Genomic DNA, 18,109 nt, shown 5'->3' on the forward strand with positions numbered 1-18,109 from the left:
TTTTGTTGTAGAGGCCATTTATAGCCTCCTTGGTTATGTGTTTTTGTTTTGATCTCTATATCATCATCGTGTATGTATTAGACAATGCATTGGGTGCCATTTTGATATAATGGATATATTCATGAGCCTACTTTGATCATATGTTGTCTTCTATCTATATTCTAATGTTGTGTGTTTGGAAACATGAATGAAAATCTTTAAAATTATGTGTTTTTATAAAAAATAAATATTTAATGTATTTTTTACAATGACCGAGTCATTGAAATCGAGCCGGCCGAGTCGATACCGAGTCGGAGTCGACCCTCGGCCGAGTCGGAGTTTTAAAACATTGAATTAAAGTACTAGAGAAATTAAATTCTCCAAGTGGAAAAATTCGTGGGTCTTAAAGAAAATAATTTTTGGAGATTCCCCACCAAGGGAATATTGGAAATTTCAAGAAAAATTGGACTCGTGGGCTTTGGTGATTAAGTCAAATTCAATTATTTGAGGAAATTAGCTAAAATAATTATTTTTGAGCTAATAAAAAATGGGTTAAATGAGAAATTCGAAAATTCCTCAAAAATAAAGATTTTCGATAGTGGAGATTAAAAGATGATCAAACATTTATCAACGGTTGAGATTATTTTGATGGGGATCAAGCCAACTAGCCATTATTTTCCACTTGGAAGATTTATTTATAAATTAGAAGCCATTTGCTTCTCACAGGGACATAAAAATTTATAAAAAAGCTTTGAGTAAAGCTCTGCTGGTTGTAATACTCTTTTTTTGATCAATAAAGCAAAAGACTTTGAGGTTTATTCATGGTGTTGTTCCTCATCTGCTTCTTGTGGTAATTTTTTTAGATCATTATCTTAATGCCCTATTGAATAATATTTTTTAAGTTATTATTTCATTAGCTAATGATTGGATTAACTATTTGCACAGGTATCTTGCTTTAGTTATTGGGTTAAGAGAAGCATTTTAACTTGATTGATCTAGCACATATCTCTAGATCTTGAGGGTTATGGTGTCTATCTAGCCCTATTGATCAAATAACTTGATATTAAGTGTGTAGAGACTTCAGGGATTCAAATCTTGGGTGCGAGGAAGTCTTTGGTTGGACCCAGTGTTTTACGAAACGGCCGGGTTGACTCCGAAACGGCCGTTTCGATCCGGGTTAAACAAAAAAATTTCAAAACGGCCCATTGACCCGGCTCGGTGACCGGGTCAGCTATGACCCGGCCGAGTCAGCCAATGACTCGGCCGGGTCATAGCTGACCCGGTCAACCCGGCCGGGTCACGTCAAAAAACGGCCGTACCGATTGGAACTGGCTGGGCAGCGATTTCACTTAAAAAAAATTACTTTTTTGCTGATTTGGAGCTGATTTAGTTAGGGTTTGTGGACATGAAAAGGTTTATGTGATTAGTTAAATGCATTTGGGGTCCATTTCCCCCTCCCAAACTCTATTTAAGACAGCCAAATGCTCTCATTTCACTCACAGCAGTCTTATGCATTTGAGTGAGAGTCTTCTTTGAGAGTTAGTGAGCAGTTCTTGAGCTTGTTTTGGAGCAGCAGTGAGGAGTCTTGGAGGAGCATTGTAGCTGGAGTGAGGAGCTTCTTGGGCAGCCATTTGGAGCAGCATTGAGGAGCTGATTTTTGGAGCAAGTTTGAGGAGGCAGTTTGTGCCTGGAGGTATTTTTTTCCACCTCTATAAATCTGTTTTTACTTATTAAATTTTAGGTGCATATAAAGATAGCTTAGAGAGTGTTTTTAGTCAAATAAATGAACATTGAATCAATTTTTTTTTTTTTTTTTTTTCATTTTCAGATTGTTTTCCTAGTCAAAAAATGGCACCTAGAGCAAAAGATGCTGCTTGGGCATATGTTGAAATGGTTGATGATGAGATGTGTTGCAAGTTTTGCCATAGGAAAATTAAGTCAGGTCCTGGGGGGATTCATAGGCTGAAACAACACTTGGCAGGGATTAAAGGCAATATTACTGCATGTAAATCCCCCGAAATTGGGGAGATTAGAAAGACTTTGTTGGAAAGCTTTGAAAAATTTCAAGAAGAAAAGACTAGGCAAAAAGAGATACAGGCTGAAATTGGGAGGAAGAGGGAGATACAAAAAATGATGGCTGCCAACCCCCACTATGAGTTTGAGGGTTCTTCCTCTATCCCTCACACTGATGCATCAAACCCTTTCCGTTATGTTCCTCCCTCTTTTGCTTCTGTTCAAGATAAGGGAAAGGGTAGAATGAAGGGTGATGGGACTATCAAAAGTTTTTTCACTCACTCAGGCTCCTCTCCATCAGATGCACATGGTCCTGAAGTTAGTAAAGGTCTTTCTCAGCCCACTTTAGATGACCATTGGAAGAAAGAATTGAGGGAGACTGCTTGTGACTACATAGCTAGATGGTGGTATGATGCTGATATCCCCTTTAATGCTGCTCGTTCACCATATTATGAGCCTATGTTTGAGGCCATACATGCTGCTGGAAAAGGCTTCAAAGGCCCTACTATGCAAGAGCTAAGGGGGTTTCGTTTGCAGAAAGAAATTACATCAATTAATGAGTATTTGCAAGATTTCAAGGAATCATGGGCAAGAACAGGGTGTACCATCATGTCAGATGGATGGACTGATCAAAGAAACCGTACCATCATAAACTTTCTTGTCTTCTGCCCACAGGGAACCATGTTTTTAAAATCAGTTGATGCATCTGATAAGGTAAAAGATGGCCACTTGTTGTTTCAGCTATTGGATGAGGTTATTCAGGGTGTGGGGGTGGCTAATGTTGTTCAAATCATCACAGACAATGCCTCTAACTATGTTCTTGCTGGTAGACTGTTAGAGGAAAAACACAAGACCATCTTTTGGACCCCATGCGCTGCACATTGCATAGACCTCATGCTTGAGGATATTGGGAAATTAGATTGGGTCAGAAACACTGTAGATAATGCCAAAAGCATAACAAAATTTATCTACAATCATACACTGGTTTTGAGTATCATGAGGAAACACACTGGAGGCAAGGATATTATTAGGCCTGCCATCACTAGATTTGCTACACATTTTTTGACATTGCAATCTATGCTTTCCCAACATAGAAACTTGCAAAAGATGTTTTCCAGTGATGATTGGAATAATAGCAGTTGGTCTAACAAACCAGAAGGCAGAGAATTGAGAAGGAAAGTCCATGATGAAACTTTTTGGAGAAAGGCAACAGAGATTGTGAAGGTTGCTGAGCCACTAGTTAAGGTGTTGCGGTTGGTGGATGGGGAAAGGTTGGCTATGGGCTTCATTTATGAGGCTATGGATCAAGCAAAGGAGCAAATAAAGGCAGCATACAAGGATAGAGTGGCAAAGTATGGGCCCATTTGGGCAATCATTGATGAAAGATGGAACAATCAACTCCATCGCCCTATACATGCAGCTGGGTATTTTTTGAACCCACGGTATCATTATAAAGCTAAGGAGTCAGGAGCTTTGAGGGGGGAGGTCAGAGATGGACTGGTTGATTGCATTGAGCGCATGGTCCCATCGGAGTCTGATCAGCTACTGATACATCAGCAGGTCACATCCTTCAGCAATGCAACAGGTACCTTTGGGAAGAACCTAGCAAAGATTGCAAGAGAAGCAGATGAGCCAGGTAAACAAAAATTTCAATTTTCAATTTCTCAATTTCAAGTTAGATATAATTTGTAATTTTGTTGAGCTTCAGCCTTCATCTAACTCATAATTCATTACACTCCTATGTTTTTTGCAGCACAATGGTGGGAGGCCTTTGGTGGCCAGTGCCCTGAATTGCAAAGGTTTGCAATTCGTATTTTGAGTCAAACTTGCAGTGCATCTGGGTGTGAGCGCAATTGGTCTGTCTTTGAGAGGATTCACACAAAGAAGAGAAACCGTTTGGAGCAAAAACGGTTGAATGATCTAGTTTTTGTCCAATACAACCTTCGGCTCAGACGGAACCAATTGCTGAACAAAAGACCTGATTCAGATCCCATTGTGTTGGAAGACATTGATCCAACATCAGATTGGGTAGTGGAGAGTCGTCTACCAGAGTTTGATCCTGATGAGGATCTTGATGAAATTGATGTTGGAGATCCACTGCAGCGTGTTCAGTTGAATGCAGATCCCAATCCACCAGCCTCAGTCTCACAGCCAGCTAGTAGGACTCCAGTTGTAGGTGCTTCGCCTTCCTCTGCTCAGCCACGACAGAAGCGCAGCCGCATTTGTACTCTATCTCAGCTTGCATCTGCTTCACAGCCTAGTGGTACTGGTACTGGCACCACTTCTACAGTTGCAGTTGGAGACGATGATGATGAGGAGGAGCCATGGGGCTCCTTGTCTGGCTCTGATGATGATGATCCAGAGATTGGTCGAGATGATCTTGGCTCCTCTGGCAGTAGCCAGTAGCTACTAGCCTCCTTGGTTATTTGTATTTTGTTTTGACTCTTGAGTCTTTGATCATGTATGACACAGACAGACTACAGTTGACTATGTATTTACTATTGCCATTGGGTACACCGTACCATTTTGATATAATGGATTGGTTCATGAGCCTACTTTGATCATATGTTGTCTTCCATGTATATTATAATGTTGTGTGTTTGGAAACTTGAATGAAAATCTTTAAAATTATGTTTAAAATATTTAAAATTATGTTTTTTTATAAAAAAAATAAATATTTAATGTATTTTTTACAACGACCGAGTCATTGAAATCGAGCCGGCCGAGTCATTGCCGTTTCCGTTTCCGTTTCCGAGTCGATCCTCGGCCGAGTCCGAATCCGAGTCTGTTTTGTAAAACATTGGTTGGACCAACCAACTCCCAAGACAAGAAAGCTTAAGAGCCCACTTTGTTAAATTTCAAAGCTTATCTAACGATTGGTTTTGCAGAGATCTTGGCCATTGCTCACCCATTTAAATTATTTCGCTCATCTATTTTTATTTATTGTGCATTAAATGAATAGATCTGCTTATAAGAGCCATAAATCATTGTGAATATTGTAAAATAAAATTGTGTAAATAATTTTATTTTCTAACCCTTCTTTGCAGCTAGGGTTTTGGGATTTATTTTTAATTTTTGTATATATTGGGGTTTTGGGCTCTTGTAATTTTATTTCTGTAGGTGAGATCCAAGCTAGATCTGAAGATTTCCGAGGGTGTCAAGGGTTTCAACCCATGGGAATTTTTTAAAGGGTTTCTAGAGGTGGATCTAGGCCTAGGAAGGTAAGATCCAACATCTATTTTGTCTCCAAGCTCAACACTCAAGCCCAAGGATAAGTCGTCAACTTTCAAGAAGTTTCTAGTGGCATTTTGGGCAAATTTTGGAGATCTGGTGTAAATTTGAAAACTTTTTGCAAAAGTTTCAATTTTTGGCCTTCATTGGCCCTCCAAACCCTGCTGTCAACCTAAGGCAGCTCCTCCTCCTTGCCACTGCTTCTTTTCTTCCCTGCGGTAGCTCTATTTTCCTTCTCCAAGCTTGTCACAACCCTTCCTTCACGCTGCCTTTCCTCCCTACTTGTCGTGGCCTCAAAGGCCTTCATCCCCTCAACACAGCCTCCAGAACCACCCTCCTTCTCTGTCCCTGCCTTCCGCTGCCCTATTTACCCCTGCCATAAGCCCTAAGTGCCCTTCTTTCCCTATAACATCTCTTTCCAGCTCTCTGCAACCTCCCTGTCCCTTCCGCTAGCCTTTTCTCTGTTTGCAGTGATCCTCCTCCTCCTTTAGCCTACCACAACCCCTTGTGGGGTCTCCTCCCTTGACCATAGGCCTAACATGGCCTTGCCGCTGCCCTCACCTAGCCTGTGATGCATCCTTGGGCATGGAGTTTTCAAAAAACATCTTTAGGTGCCACTCTAGTGGTCAACATGGATATTTGAGACCTAGTTGGCTGCTATCATGAAACTCTACAAGCCACTTCTTGGTAATCTTTGCATCACCTATGGCCTCTCATATTTTATTTGGATCAAATGAGGGATCAAATGAGGTTGACCTCTTTGGTATCTACATTGATGAGTCAAAGTTTTTTTTTCCCAAGGAGTACATATAGGAGGGTGACAACTATCTCCTTCATCATGTTTTGATATCTTTGCTTCTATTCATTGAGGATGTGATTCTCTTATCCTTGCTCCCTGAGAGGTTTCATAAGTAGATTGATGTTCTCTCCAATCTCTATGATTTTCAACAACTCATTGTCAACCTCAATAGAACCAAGGTCACGATCTTCAATGTAAAGAAGAGTGCTCAACAAATGTGATTTCTATTGTCAAGGGAGGGAGATTGAGATTACCGTAACCTACACTTAATTGAGGGTCCACTTCAAAAGGCTTTATTTTAGTATGATGTATTCTGCAAAGCTTAGACTCTGCAAGGTTTATGGTTTCTTGCTGTGCACGAAGGTGGTGCCCGCAACTTCACTTCTAGGACATCCTGTTGTAGATGCATTTCTTGGATACAATCATTAGACCCATAGTCTTTTACGAAGCCGAGGTTTGGGGTCCTATTTTATTTAGAGATGATTGAGTAGGACTAAGAGAGTCCAAGTCCTCCTATTATAATATATGATAATTTGCAAATAGACTATTCCCCATGGCATCATTTAGGTTGAGTTTGATGCCCATCCTTTTGGTTTCAAGACAATATTCAAATTGCTTTCCTTTCTCCACAGGTTATGATCTCTAAATGACATCACTTCTTGTTGAGTGCTAACCCTTGCACGTTGCTCCATGGAGGAGGTTGCTTCTACTTTTGGAGGCTTTCTCTTTGAAAGAAAATGTTGTTTGCTTATCTTGACTTCTTTACTCTTCCAGTTTGTTGACATTTCTTTTGATTGCTTCCCCATTTTTTTGGTGTTCTTTTGATGCACCTGGTGGCCTGGCCACCTCTTGCCATCCAAAGAAGAGTTGAGCAAGGTGATAGGAGATAGACAATACATACATGTTACTTTGATTTTCCTCGTTAACAAAGTTGGTCCTATGATGGTTTTTTCTTTTGAGCACACTAATGGCTAATGCATCTACCAAAATCATTAATATATACTTTGAAGCACATGTGGCCTTGGGTATCAACACAACTCATCCATGCCCACATCAACGCTAATGGCCAAGACAACTCAGCTTTTTTGGTGACAACATACAAAACATAGGGATCCATTCACCAATAACTCCTTAATTCAGTAACATCTTGACAACAATTTTCCAAGGTTGTGATGACACCCAATGTGTATCTACGTTATTGTTGATTTATGTGCTCAAGTCCTCTTTTTTGGTAATAATGAATTAAATCAAGATTTCCAGATGTGAACTCAGCTATTACTATATATATAGGGAGGACACCCTGTACAAACGTGGGATAACTCCTCTTGTAACAATTCAACTTAAGCATGAAGGATTTCATTTTTTTTTTCAAACCAATGTTGTTTTTCTCTAGGGAAGGGGAAAATGTTAAGTACTTTACACATATTTGTAAATATCTACCCTAATCGTAAAATATTAATGTATTTTACATTGTATTATGCACCATGCAACCATGTGAACATTTGCACATCACACCTATAATTAGCAGAGGAATAATACAGATTAGTATTGCAAATTGAAATATCTCTATTTTCTCTCAATCTTATTTTGAGTTTTTTCAAGTCCAAGTTTATGATTACTGATATTTTTTTATATTTTCCTTCATATTTTTGATAAGTTTATATTTGGAACCTATATGATATATTCCTGGAAAAAATACAGATTAGTATTGCAAATTGAAATATCTCTATTTTCTCTCAATCTTATTTTGAGTTTTTTCAAGTCCAAGTTTATGATTACTGATATTTTTTTATATTTTCCTTCATATTTTTGATAAGTTTATATTTGGAACCTATATGATGTATTCCTGGAAAAAATATTTGCAACGTTGGTGTAAATAACAATCCCATTTATCATCAATTGTGGGTAAAAATGGTTGTATTCTGGGAAAGGCCATGTAACACTTTGATGGAAAGTTACCCTTTCAATTTAAGAATTTTTTCTCAAATGTACTGTCAATTTAGAGTATAGAACAGAATACTATTTTTGTGAGCAAGGTTTCGATGCTCTTCCTATTCCTATAAGTCCTATTTTTCGCTCTTCTCACCTTTATCCATCTCTTGCTCACAATAGTTTGGTATTAGTGTTAGTTTTTGGAGTAGCAGTGGACAGGTGTTCTAGTCTCGAATGATGCTAAGAGGCTAAGGAACAAGAGATCTCTAAAACCCAGAAAAGGTTTCGTGAGATAAGACTTAAAAATGCCTTAATTAAATTAATTAGCCAATAGTTTAATTATTTCCTAAGTCTAACTTAAGGAAGTTGGTTAATTGAAGTTAATTAATTAAGGTAATATGATTTTTCTCAAAAGACTTTTATTGATGGAGTCAAGGTGATTTAAGCCATTGATCAAGATTAGATCTTGGCTGTTGGTTGTCGAATAGAAGATTATTAGAGCAAGTCGAGGGTTTAGAGAGAGGCATCAATTATCAGTTGTATTGTGAGTAGTTTGACTACCCAATTTGCAGCATTCAACAAGGGCGTAGTTGAAGCTAGGGAGGCGACAATAGCGGGTTTTGCAACAGTGAGAATTTTCAGAGAAATTCTCAAGAGCCTTTTCAGTGGTCTAGAGTCAGGACAGGAGGTCGAATTATCTAGCAGAGGAGGTCGTATTCTGCAGTGCGAGTTGCCGGACAGGGCATTGATTCAGTTGCTAGTATCTAGATCTATTCCTGGGAGGCAGAGCGAATTGATTCTAGAGGCAGAGGAAGGTAGGACGACTTGCCTGCTGATGTTTCCAGGGTAGCACGATTTTTAGCCAGGCTGAGCAAATTGCCCTGGAAGTGCGAGTTTGCCAGAGAGGGCTAGATCGAGATGCTGTGAGGGAAAAGGATTTCCCAATATATTTCCAAATGAGATAAGTTTTCAGAGCTAGGCTAGAAAGGCTAACAGTCATAATTCTCTATTTTTGCTACATAATAATAAAACGTTCATTGGCTGTGATGGTTTTCCCTTTGGGGTTTTTCTAGGGAAATTTGTCGAAAAATAACATTGTCTATTTTATTGTATGCATCTATTTCTCAGTTCCGTATTTTATATTTCCGTAGCATTTTTTATTGTGAAGAATGCATCAGTGAATTATTCGTTATTTAGGAGAAAATAAATAAACTGCACTGAGTTAGGAGAATAATTTCCAGTTGTTGCATTCAAGAAATTTTCACATGGTATCAAAGTAGAAAAGATCGGATTAGAGGCTCTAGGCGAAAGGAAGTGAAATCATGCAGTTTTAGAGGGAGATCTAAAGCACAAAATTTTAGATTTGTGCAGGCTAGCTAGACAGTGCGAATAGCTGGAAGTAGAAATTCGATTTCGAGATCTAGGGTTGCGTAAAAATTCGATTTTCCTCGGGAGCAGTAGCAACATGCAGTAGGAGTTCCAGAGAGGGTTTCCAGTGAGTAGATCAGTTGATTTGCAGAGGAGATCTAGTGTAGAAGTTTTTCAATAAGGGTTTTGCAGTTGCAGATCAATGCCGAACAGGAAGAGAAAAGCTCACAAAGGGAATTTCTAGAAAATTCTCGAAGGGTTTCCAGTTTTCTAGGAGCAAAAAGGAGGCCGTAATTTCTAGCAGATTTGCCAGTCCAACTAGTGTGTGCTTTAGGGTCAACAGTGCATGTGCCAGTGCCAGAGGACATTTGGAGGTAGAGCGAGTTGCCTAGAATAGGAGTAGCAGGCAATGCGAGTTCCGGGAAGACACTAGAGGCAAGTGTGAGTTATCCAGTAGTAGATATGCGCATTGCCATTTAGAAGTGTGAGTAGTAGGAGAAGGCCGAGTTAAACAGCCGAAAGGAGGAGATCTCCCAGTTTATTTCTCTAGTTTTTGAGATTTCACAGAGATGGCCACAACAGTTCTCAAAAGAAAAGAATTACCAATAAATATAGAAGAGCTAAATAAATATGTAAAGAGAGTTATATATATATATATATATTCATATTCTAAGAAGGTCCATGTTATAAAATTATAAAAAAAGAATACTTTTAGGACTCTAATTTATATAATAAAGAGAGAGAAAAGAAAAGAAAATATTTTTATAAAGCTTAAAGGGGTTATCATTAAACCCTAAGCTCATTGAAGAACACAAAAAAGTCTATTTCTGAAGAAAAAAATGGAGTCTAATTCAAAAATGAAAGAAGAATTTCTGAAACTTCATTTAACTATGCTTCAGTGCTATTTAGAATTAAAGTGTCTATTGCAGGTAAATATGTTACTATTGCTATCTCGCTCGCCGATATAAAATCCAAAATCGCAAACCAATTAGTGATTCTTGAATCAAATATAATTGAAGAATTAGATTGTTTTGTAAACAAAAATATGACATAGCCAATTTACAATTTGATAAGAAGTTTCTTTGCATTGTTTTTCTAGTGTTTGTCCGAAGTGGGTTGACGACTTGGCTGGAAGGAAGTGGGATAAGCAAAGGCAGTGGTGCCAGAGGATGAGAAATAACTCTGGATGTTTGTTCTCTTTGTTCCTTTAGATTGTTGGCCAAGAGTAGGAGTAACATAGTGAAAGGGGTCATTGGTGGATGGGATAAAGAGGAGTCTTGAATCTCATAATCATCATACCCACTCTCTTTCGTGGCTTGTAATAATTCCCTCTTCCTTGAAATTTCTTCTTGGATGGCCTTCCCCCTAGCCTTATTCTCCTCAAACTTTTCAAACTTGGCAAGGTATTCTGCGCTAATAGGACCTAACACTTCATTTGGTGCTTCACATGGCTTTACTTGGCCTCTTATCCCAACCAAGTATTGTTTCAATCTGAGAATACCCCCACCTCCAATAGATTTATTGCAAAATTTGCATATCATTTTTCCATCAATCACATCACAATGAGCCCATGCAGTGTCCTTGGCTTTTGGAGCCATGTTGGCCTGAAATAATTGAAATTTGCAAAGAAATCTCCCATTAAAAAAATTGCAGCTAAGAAAAATGGAAAACCTAAGATAAATTTATGAATAAAATGCATATGTAGCCTACAAAATTTGATAGCATAGAACTAAATATTTGATAGCATAGAACACATAAAACAACTTAAAACATGGACAACAATGAAATGATGAATTTTTCAAGTGAAAATCCTTACCTAGAAATGCAAACTAGCTTCCTTAGCCTCCTCTTGAAGATGCCAACTCTACTAACAGGTCCAAACTATCTCCAAAATGGCTCCAACTCCAACTCCAAGCCTCCAAGATGACTACTCCCGCAAAAATTCAGCACTCTCCAAGCTCCCAATCAAACTCACAAAAGCTCCAAATGAGATGTGTGAGGCAAATGAGGGCGGTGAGTTCCTTTTAAAGGCTTTGAGAGGGTATTTTTGGAGGGAAACAACCCATACTTTCCCTCCAAAACACCCATGAAGCTTCCTAAATGATGCCACGTGGGTCTGCCACGACCTTGGCAATGAACCAATCGGTTTGACCAATAAACCGACCGATTACGTCCTAAACCGACCGGTTTTTGTGGTCTTTTGGCGAAATAGGCCCATAAACTGGGTTTTTTGTCCGGTTTGACCCGATCACCCAATGAACTCGCTGGTTGGACCGGTTTCCAGTTCAAGCCGACCGATTTTTAAAATTATGTTTACAATTAAAAATTGGGGATTATACATTTACATCACAATTCTTAGTTCAATCCCTATGGAGCGATCAAGGTGACATTATTTTCGGTTCATCCTAGATGGAAACTCTAGGGTCCTTCGTCCTAAATACGAAAAAGAAGCTTCTGACGCTTTCATACAAAAAGAAAAAAGATATCACTACAAGATGTTACATTGAAGCCAAATTCAATGACACCAGAAGACATATAAGATATTTCAAAAGTAAATTTTCAAGAAGGTAAAAATGTACTACAAAATATGCAAAAATAAGTTGACAAAACCATCGCTGACAAAAATGAAGAAGTTTCTCGACATAAAGACCATAGTGAAAAGTTACTAATGCAAATTAGGAAGCTCAAGAAGGACAGGAAGTCGTTGGAAAACAAGGTAGAACAACTTATTGAGAAGGAAGCGTCAAAATCTTCAAATGTAGAAATTCAAGTTGAAGAAAAAGTAATGAATACCGATCCAATGAATATCACAACTCATGAAGAAGATAAGCCGGTTGAAGGAAAAACACACTCAGATGTTGAAGTTTAGATGATGAACATTCCAAGTGAAGGTTTTGTAACCAACTCAACAACATCAGTACCTAAAGTAAATCAGGGAATTGCCATACACATGATAAGGGAAAATCAAATTGCCAAAACTCCTTATCGACATCAAAATCACAAGAGCAAACATGTCAATCAGTCTATGTATCTATATCACTCAGAACATAAACAAAAAACTTGTGTTCCGAAGAATGTTGAAGTTTGCACAATCCTGTCTGGTGATAACAATTCATCACAAGTTTCTTGTAACCGAAAGACTCAACAAAATATTGATTTAGGATGGTCAGATCCCTTCTCAGTGCGACAATTTTGTTTATCTCTCAGAGGATCCTATCATCATGTATCAATGAAGATGACAACTCAAAGAACTCTGAAAGATACAAATAGATTACCAAGAAAAAGAAACATATGATACGCCTTGTCAGCAATAAAGCTTTGAGGACAAAGCTTTTTGAAGAGGGAGACTATGTTATGAAAAATAATACAAATAATATAATTTATAATAATCATGAATAATGATTAATTAACTAATAATTAGTATTGAAAAGGCATGTCTCTATGGACATGACCGTTTGTGAAAGGGTACTGTTGATGGGCTGGAATTCTCCACCAACAGCAAGGGGGACCTCCCCGATGTAAGTTCCCAACTAGAGCCTGCATCGTTTGTGATAGGAAGCCTACATTGTTTGTGATAGGGGTCCATTTTGGTATGTAGGCCCGGTTGCCATTCAGTTTTGTTGAGCTTGCTTCGGAAGGAGGCGAAATATAAACTCAATTGAAAGCATGTACCTCAATAAATACAAGGAAATAATTGACAAATATTTTATGCCACATAAACCATGAATAGCCAGACTATAAACAACATAAATCTTATGTAAAGTTACTGTTAGTAGGCTTCAAATAAGACTCATGTTTGCCCAGATAAAATGCTTAGTAATTGTAAATTAGTTCACAATGATCAAACATTTATGAGCATAAACAAAGGTGCAATCAAACAGATTATACCAATACCAAAGAAATAGTTCACCGGCATGAGCATAGAGTTAGTGAATCAAATACCATTCATACAAAGCAACACAAAGTTTGGAGTATGAGATAGCATATGAGGAAACCGCACATCAAAGAGCTTTTAGGAACATTCGATCCATCAAGTGAAGAAAATACTCATGGCATTAGAACATAAAAGATTTGAAGAATCCAATAGTGGAAACGTACAATCACTCCTTGTATCAATTAGAAGGACATAAATTCTCTTAAGCAATGTATATATCTCCAAAAGAGTCCTTAGAAAAAGCCCCCCTTTTACAAATGAGGCATGAGGGTATATTTATAGGGTGAGAGTGACTCTTGGCCTACCCTTGACACTTGAACTTCCTCATGACTTTTCATCTACCTGGTGACTTTTGGTATTCCACATGACCTTTCATATTCACAAACATGTTCTATGCTACTGCAGAAGATGGCAATATCTTTCTACCTTCCTTCTGCCTTGGAGCTAGCTTGACTTCAATATCTGTTGTTGACCAAGATCATGCATTTCCGCAACAACGATCCTTTGGGTCATTTTAGCAACAAATAGGCTCAAGTGTCTGCATAAATGACAGGGACTTGCCTTCGCCACTTCAATCCTACACATGTACAAAATCATAAATTAATCATCAAGAAAAAATGTACTTTGATGAAATATAAGATATAAATATCACAATTAATATGAGCCAGAATTCGTAGCCTTGACATCTCTTGCAATTTCATGGTCACAAATCTATGCGTTGATACGTTCCATGTCTTGGCATCAATCGTTTCTTTCCTTGAGTGGTTAGATTATCATTGTTATATCACCTTTCACACTCCTTTTCATCCTCGTCGTACATGTTGGGCATTGTTGCATTGTGTTGTTTTTAAACATTTGCAAAGGTACTAAGTAAATGGCCAGTTGAGGCCTATATTTATAGTCTTAGGTCGTGCATGTGGGGTCGCATGGGTCGTAGGGCCTGATATAGGTTAGTGTGCGACTTTTGTGACCCAAGCGACCTGTGACCTATGTGACCTATGACTTGTGCGACCTGTGACCTATGCTACTTGTGCGACCTATGCTACTTGTGCGACCTATGAAACCTTTACGACCTGTGAAGCCTTTGTGACCTATGCTATCTGTGCGACCTTTGCGACCTTTGTGAGTTGTGGAGTCGCATATTCGCACGGGGGACTGATGGTAATGAAGGCAACTCTGCGACTTTGCTACTTGTGCGACCTATGCGACTTATGCGAGTCGCGGAGTCGCATAGTCGCAGGAGGGACTGATGGTAATGAAGGCAACTTTGCGACTTTGCGACTTGGAAGGTCACGGGGTCGCATGATAGTTGTGTAGTTGGAGGTGCGACTACGCGACCTATGCGACCTGCGACCTATGCGACCTATGCGATCTGCGACCTATGTGACCTGTGACCTATGCGACCTGCGACCTATGTGACCTTGCGTCTTGTGCGACTTGTGCGACCTATGCTATCTGTGTGACCTATGTGAACTTTCCGACCTGTGCGACCTTGCGACTTGTGCGCCCTATGCGATTTCTGTGACCTTTGCGAGTCGTGGAGTCGCATAGTCGCACGAGGGACTGACTATAATGAAGGAAACTTTGCGACTTTGCTACTCAGAAGGTCGCGGGGTCGCATCATAGTTGAGCAGTTGGAGGTGCGACTACGCGACCTTGCGACCTATGCGACCTGCGACCTTGCGACTTGTATGACCTTTGGGCCCTGTGCGACTTGGTTTGGCTTATGGAAGAGGCGCAAGTCTTTTCTAGACCTTTTTGGGGTTTCCCGGCTTCCGAATAGACTCTAAGGATGGGCAGTAGCTACGGAAAAGGTGGAGGGGCTCCAAAATTTAGAAGAGTTGGAAAATTTTGGAGGGGTTGTTGTAGCAGCTAGAACAATTGGCGATTTACTGGTAAAATTCAGCATCTCGGCCCACATCCCTACAATAGCTTGAGTCTAGATAACGATGCAAAGGGAATATTGAACAGCTACTATGGGTACTTGTTACCTTGACCTTTATAGATATGCCTTCTCTTTGTGTCTCATCCAAGCCCTGTTAGTCAGTAAACATCCAATTAGGAGTTCACACGTGCCAATAGTCGATGATGATGCAAAGAATGAGGCAGAGGGCTTATTATATTCATAATTTTAAAATAAGTTTCTAGTGTTGCTCCACTGCCAGCAGGCCTGGGCAGTACCTCGGTGGAGTCACTCTAAGAAATCACAAACGTTGCTCCGTTGCCAGCGAGCCTAGACAGTACCCCGACGGAGTCATTCCATTACCTCTCTGTGCAGGAAGCCTTTCTCGATCCTTTACCCTTTATTTAACTTCATTTTCTTTTATGTGTAAATTTACACTTATTACTGGGCATTCATTGCGCTAGGGCGGACGAGGGATCCTGACTTATTTTACGAGTAAGTGGTTGTTTCTTGTTTGACAAAAACTAAACGATATCCTCATTTAGGTTTGACTTAATGTCAAGCTTTCTCATCTCATCTCCAGTTAACAAGTGAACAAACAAAACAAGTCATTGAAATAGTCACGACCATGGTGAGCACAAGGTTCAGGTTAAGGGTATAGGTCATTCAAACTGATTAGGGTTCCCCACGAGCAATCTGTTCTTATCTTCCTTGTAAGTAAATTAGACTCGTAGGAAAGATATCCAGGAGGCAACTTTGATGGTTGGTTCTAAGAGAAGCTACCCATTGGATCACAACTTCATGCAATCATTAGGGCTCAGGTTTTAATTCTAGGGTTTCTGATGGCTAGGGAAGCTCTCCTAGGGTTTCAACATTTGTGAAGAGGTCAAAGTAACGTAGTTTAAGGTTTGAGCAAGTGCAAAAAAAGGTGTGAGAAATATATTCACAGTACCAAAGGTTCGAAAGCTTCAGGGTCATGGAGGCTCAATCAGGTGGTATACGAAATAGAGGGAATTTCCAGGTTAGGTCCAAGGCAAGTATTTGTTGAGCAAGAAAAAGATGTATGATGTAATGCAGCGGACAAGGCTTATGATATTAGATATCATTTTGGGATTCAACTGCGTTAAGTAAGTCATTCATGTATGACCATTTCCATGAGAGGTAGTCGTAACTGACTAATTTCTCATGATTTTTGAATAGTTCACTTAGCACTCATTGCATCGGGTGATGCTCACAGGGGTGAAGAAGTGGGATTGAAACTAGTGAAATGAATCACATAGCATCAATCATCACTTCCGTGGCTTGCACCCGGTAACCAGGACTTCCCAGGAGGTCACCCATCCCAGAACTCCTCTGGCTCAAGCGCGCTTAACTGTGGAGTTTTTCCCCACAATCAAGCCCACGGTAATTCTAGGTATAGAAGAGATAAGCTAATTGCAATTAAAAGACCAATGCAATGCATATGCATAGGTTTCACAGATTCCATGTAATAATAAGCAAATGAAAGGACATGAGTGAAAAATAAACATGCAGGGAACTAACTACCTTCAGTAAAGAAAATGAAGCATGACAAATTTAAATCATAAAGAAAATTCCAATCAGCCAACTAATAAGCAAAACTAAAACCTAGCTAGTCTAAAACCCTAAATCCTAATTTAACCAAAGCATAGGTCGGGTTATGTGAAATCAAACTTCCAATGTAGCCACTGCAGTAGTTCCCAACCTGCAAAAACAAAGATGACAACAATTAGAATTTGTGGAAAGAGTTGTGCAAAACATAACATGTTTACCTGTAAAGCATGCACAACAACAAGAACATCTCATCCACCTACAAGGAAATGTGTCAGAGAAGACCTTTCAAGGCAAACTACAACCCAATCTTGGTAAACCGAACCACAAGCGTGAAATTTATAGTCATCCAGCCATAACATACATCCGTTTATGCTTAACCCTAAATCCAATGCAAGTAAGGCAAGATGCTGCTGGCTAATAAAGGAATCTGCCAGATTAATCCGATCAGCAACCCTATCATGATGTAGAGGATGATCAACTTGATAACCCTGAAAAGAGGGGCCTCTATCGGGTGTAACTGAGATCCCTGAGGATTCAAATGCACAAACCCTAATTTCAGAAACCCTAGTTTGAAATTGCTCATGGACTTCGTCAAGGATGTGAGGCCCTGACATAGCCATTAGCGGACGCTGAAGTGCCTCATCATCCTGGCCAACCTCTGAACCTTCGAAAAACACGCCATCCAATATTGGTAGCTTCGCAAGGTTTGTAGATGGGTGTATACGGTTATTGTTGGTTGTGATTGGATAACTATCAATGAAGATATTGTGGATTGGATTCATCGTTTGAATATGAATAGATCGACAACTCGATAGATTAGAGTCTTTAGATTCCCAAAATGGAACTAAACCAATCGAAAGAGTCTTAGGTAGAGGGGAGGTCAGGAGATTTGTCCCTTCCCCTATAGGGGATTGTAAGACATCATTTGATTGTGTATGTTGACAGAATGTATTGGTTGGGAGACAATAAAAAATATTCGTGACAATGGCCAGAGCACCCCCTTCAGCAAACAAATTAGGATATAGAGGTTGATGTGCATCAGTCGAAAGGTGATGGAAAGATTTTCTCAGAGAGACATTGCTCGAATCAGAGGGTTTGCAAGATGAGCTTGCATCTGGCGAGGTGATGTTGAGAGGAGCGTGATGTGCAAAAACCCTAATTTCGGAAACCCTAATTCGACTTGGTTCAGGGGTCCCATCAGGAACGTGAGAACCTAACATAACCATCAGCGGAAGCTGAAGTGCCTCAACTTCCTGATGAGTCCCTATATGTTCGAAAGGTGGGTCAACAAATTTTGGTGGCTTCGTAGGATCAACAGACAGATACGTAGGATAATCACCAGAGGCATGAGTGAATATATTCCCGGTAAAATGAGAAT

General features: G+C 39.5%; 2 protein-coding genes across 2 annotated transcripts in view; both read left to right on the forward strand.

Moving 5' to 3' along the window:
• LOC149150393 (ABC transporter F family member 3-like) overlaps window positions 1–18,109 on the forward strand; it is a 371,154-nt gene that overhangs the window by 182,460 nt on the left and 170,585 nt on the right. The window lies entirely within an intron of this gene.
• LOC149150394 (uncharacterized) lies at window positions 1,355–4,678 on the forward strand. The gene is made up of 2 exons (XM_089439559.1): window positions 1,355–3,628; window positions 3,746–4,678. Exons 1-2 carry the CDS (start codon window positions 1,828–1,830, stop codon window positions 4,396–4,398), a joined length of 2,454 nt encoding a protein of 817 aa, XP_089295685.1. The 5' UTR covers window positions 1,355–1,827; the 3' UTR covers window positions 4,399–4,678.

This window comes from Pinus tabuliformis, chromosome 9 (assembly GCF_031772625.1).
Source record: "Pinus tabuliformis cultivar Carrire ecotype Pingquan chromosome 9, CPIR1, whole genome shotgun sequence".
NCBI lineage: Eukaryota > Viridiplantae > Streptophyta > Pinopsida > Pinales > Pinaceae > Pinus > Pinus tabuliformis.

Coding starts and splice junctions, on each gene's coding strand:
- LOC149150394 (XM_089439559.1), top strand. CDS start 1,828: ATGGCACCTAGAGCAAAAGATGCTGCTTGGGCATATGTTGAAATGGTT. Junction 3,629..3,745: donor AAGAGAAGCAGATGAGCCAG/GTAAACAAAAAT, acceptor TGTTTTTTGCAG/CACAATGGTGGGAGGCCTTT.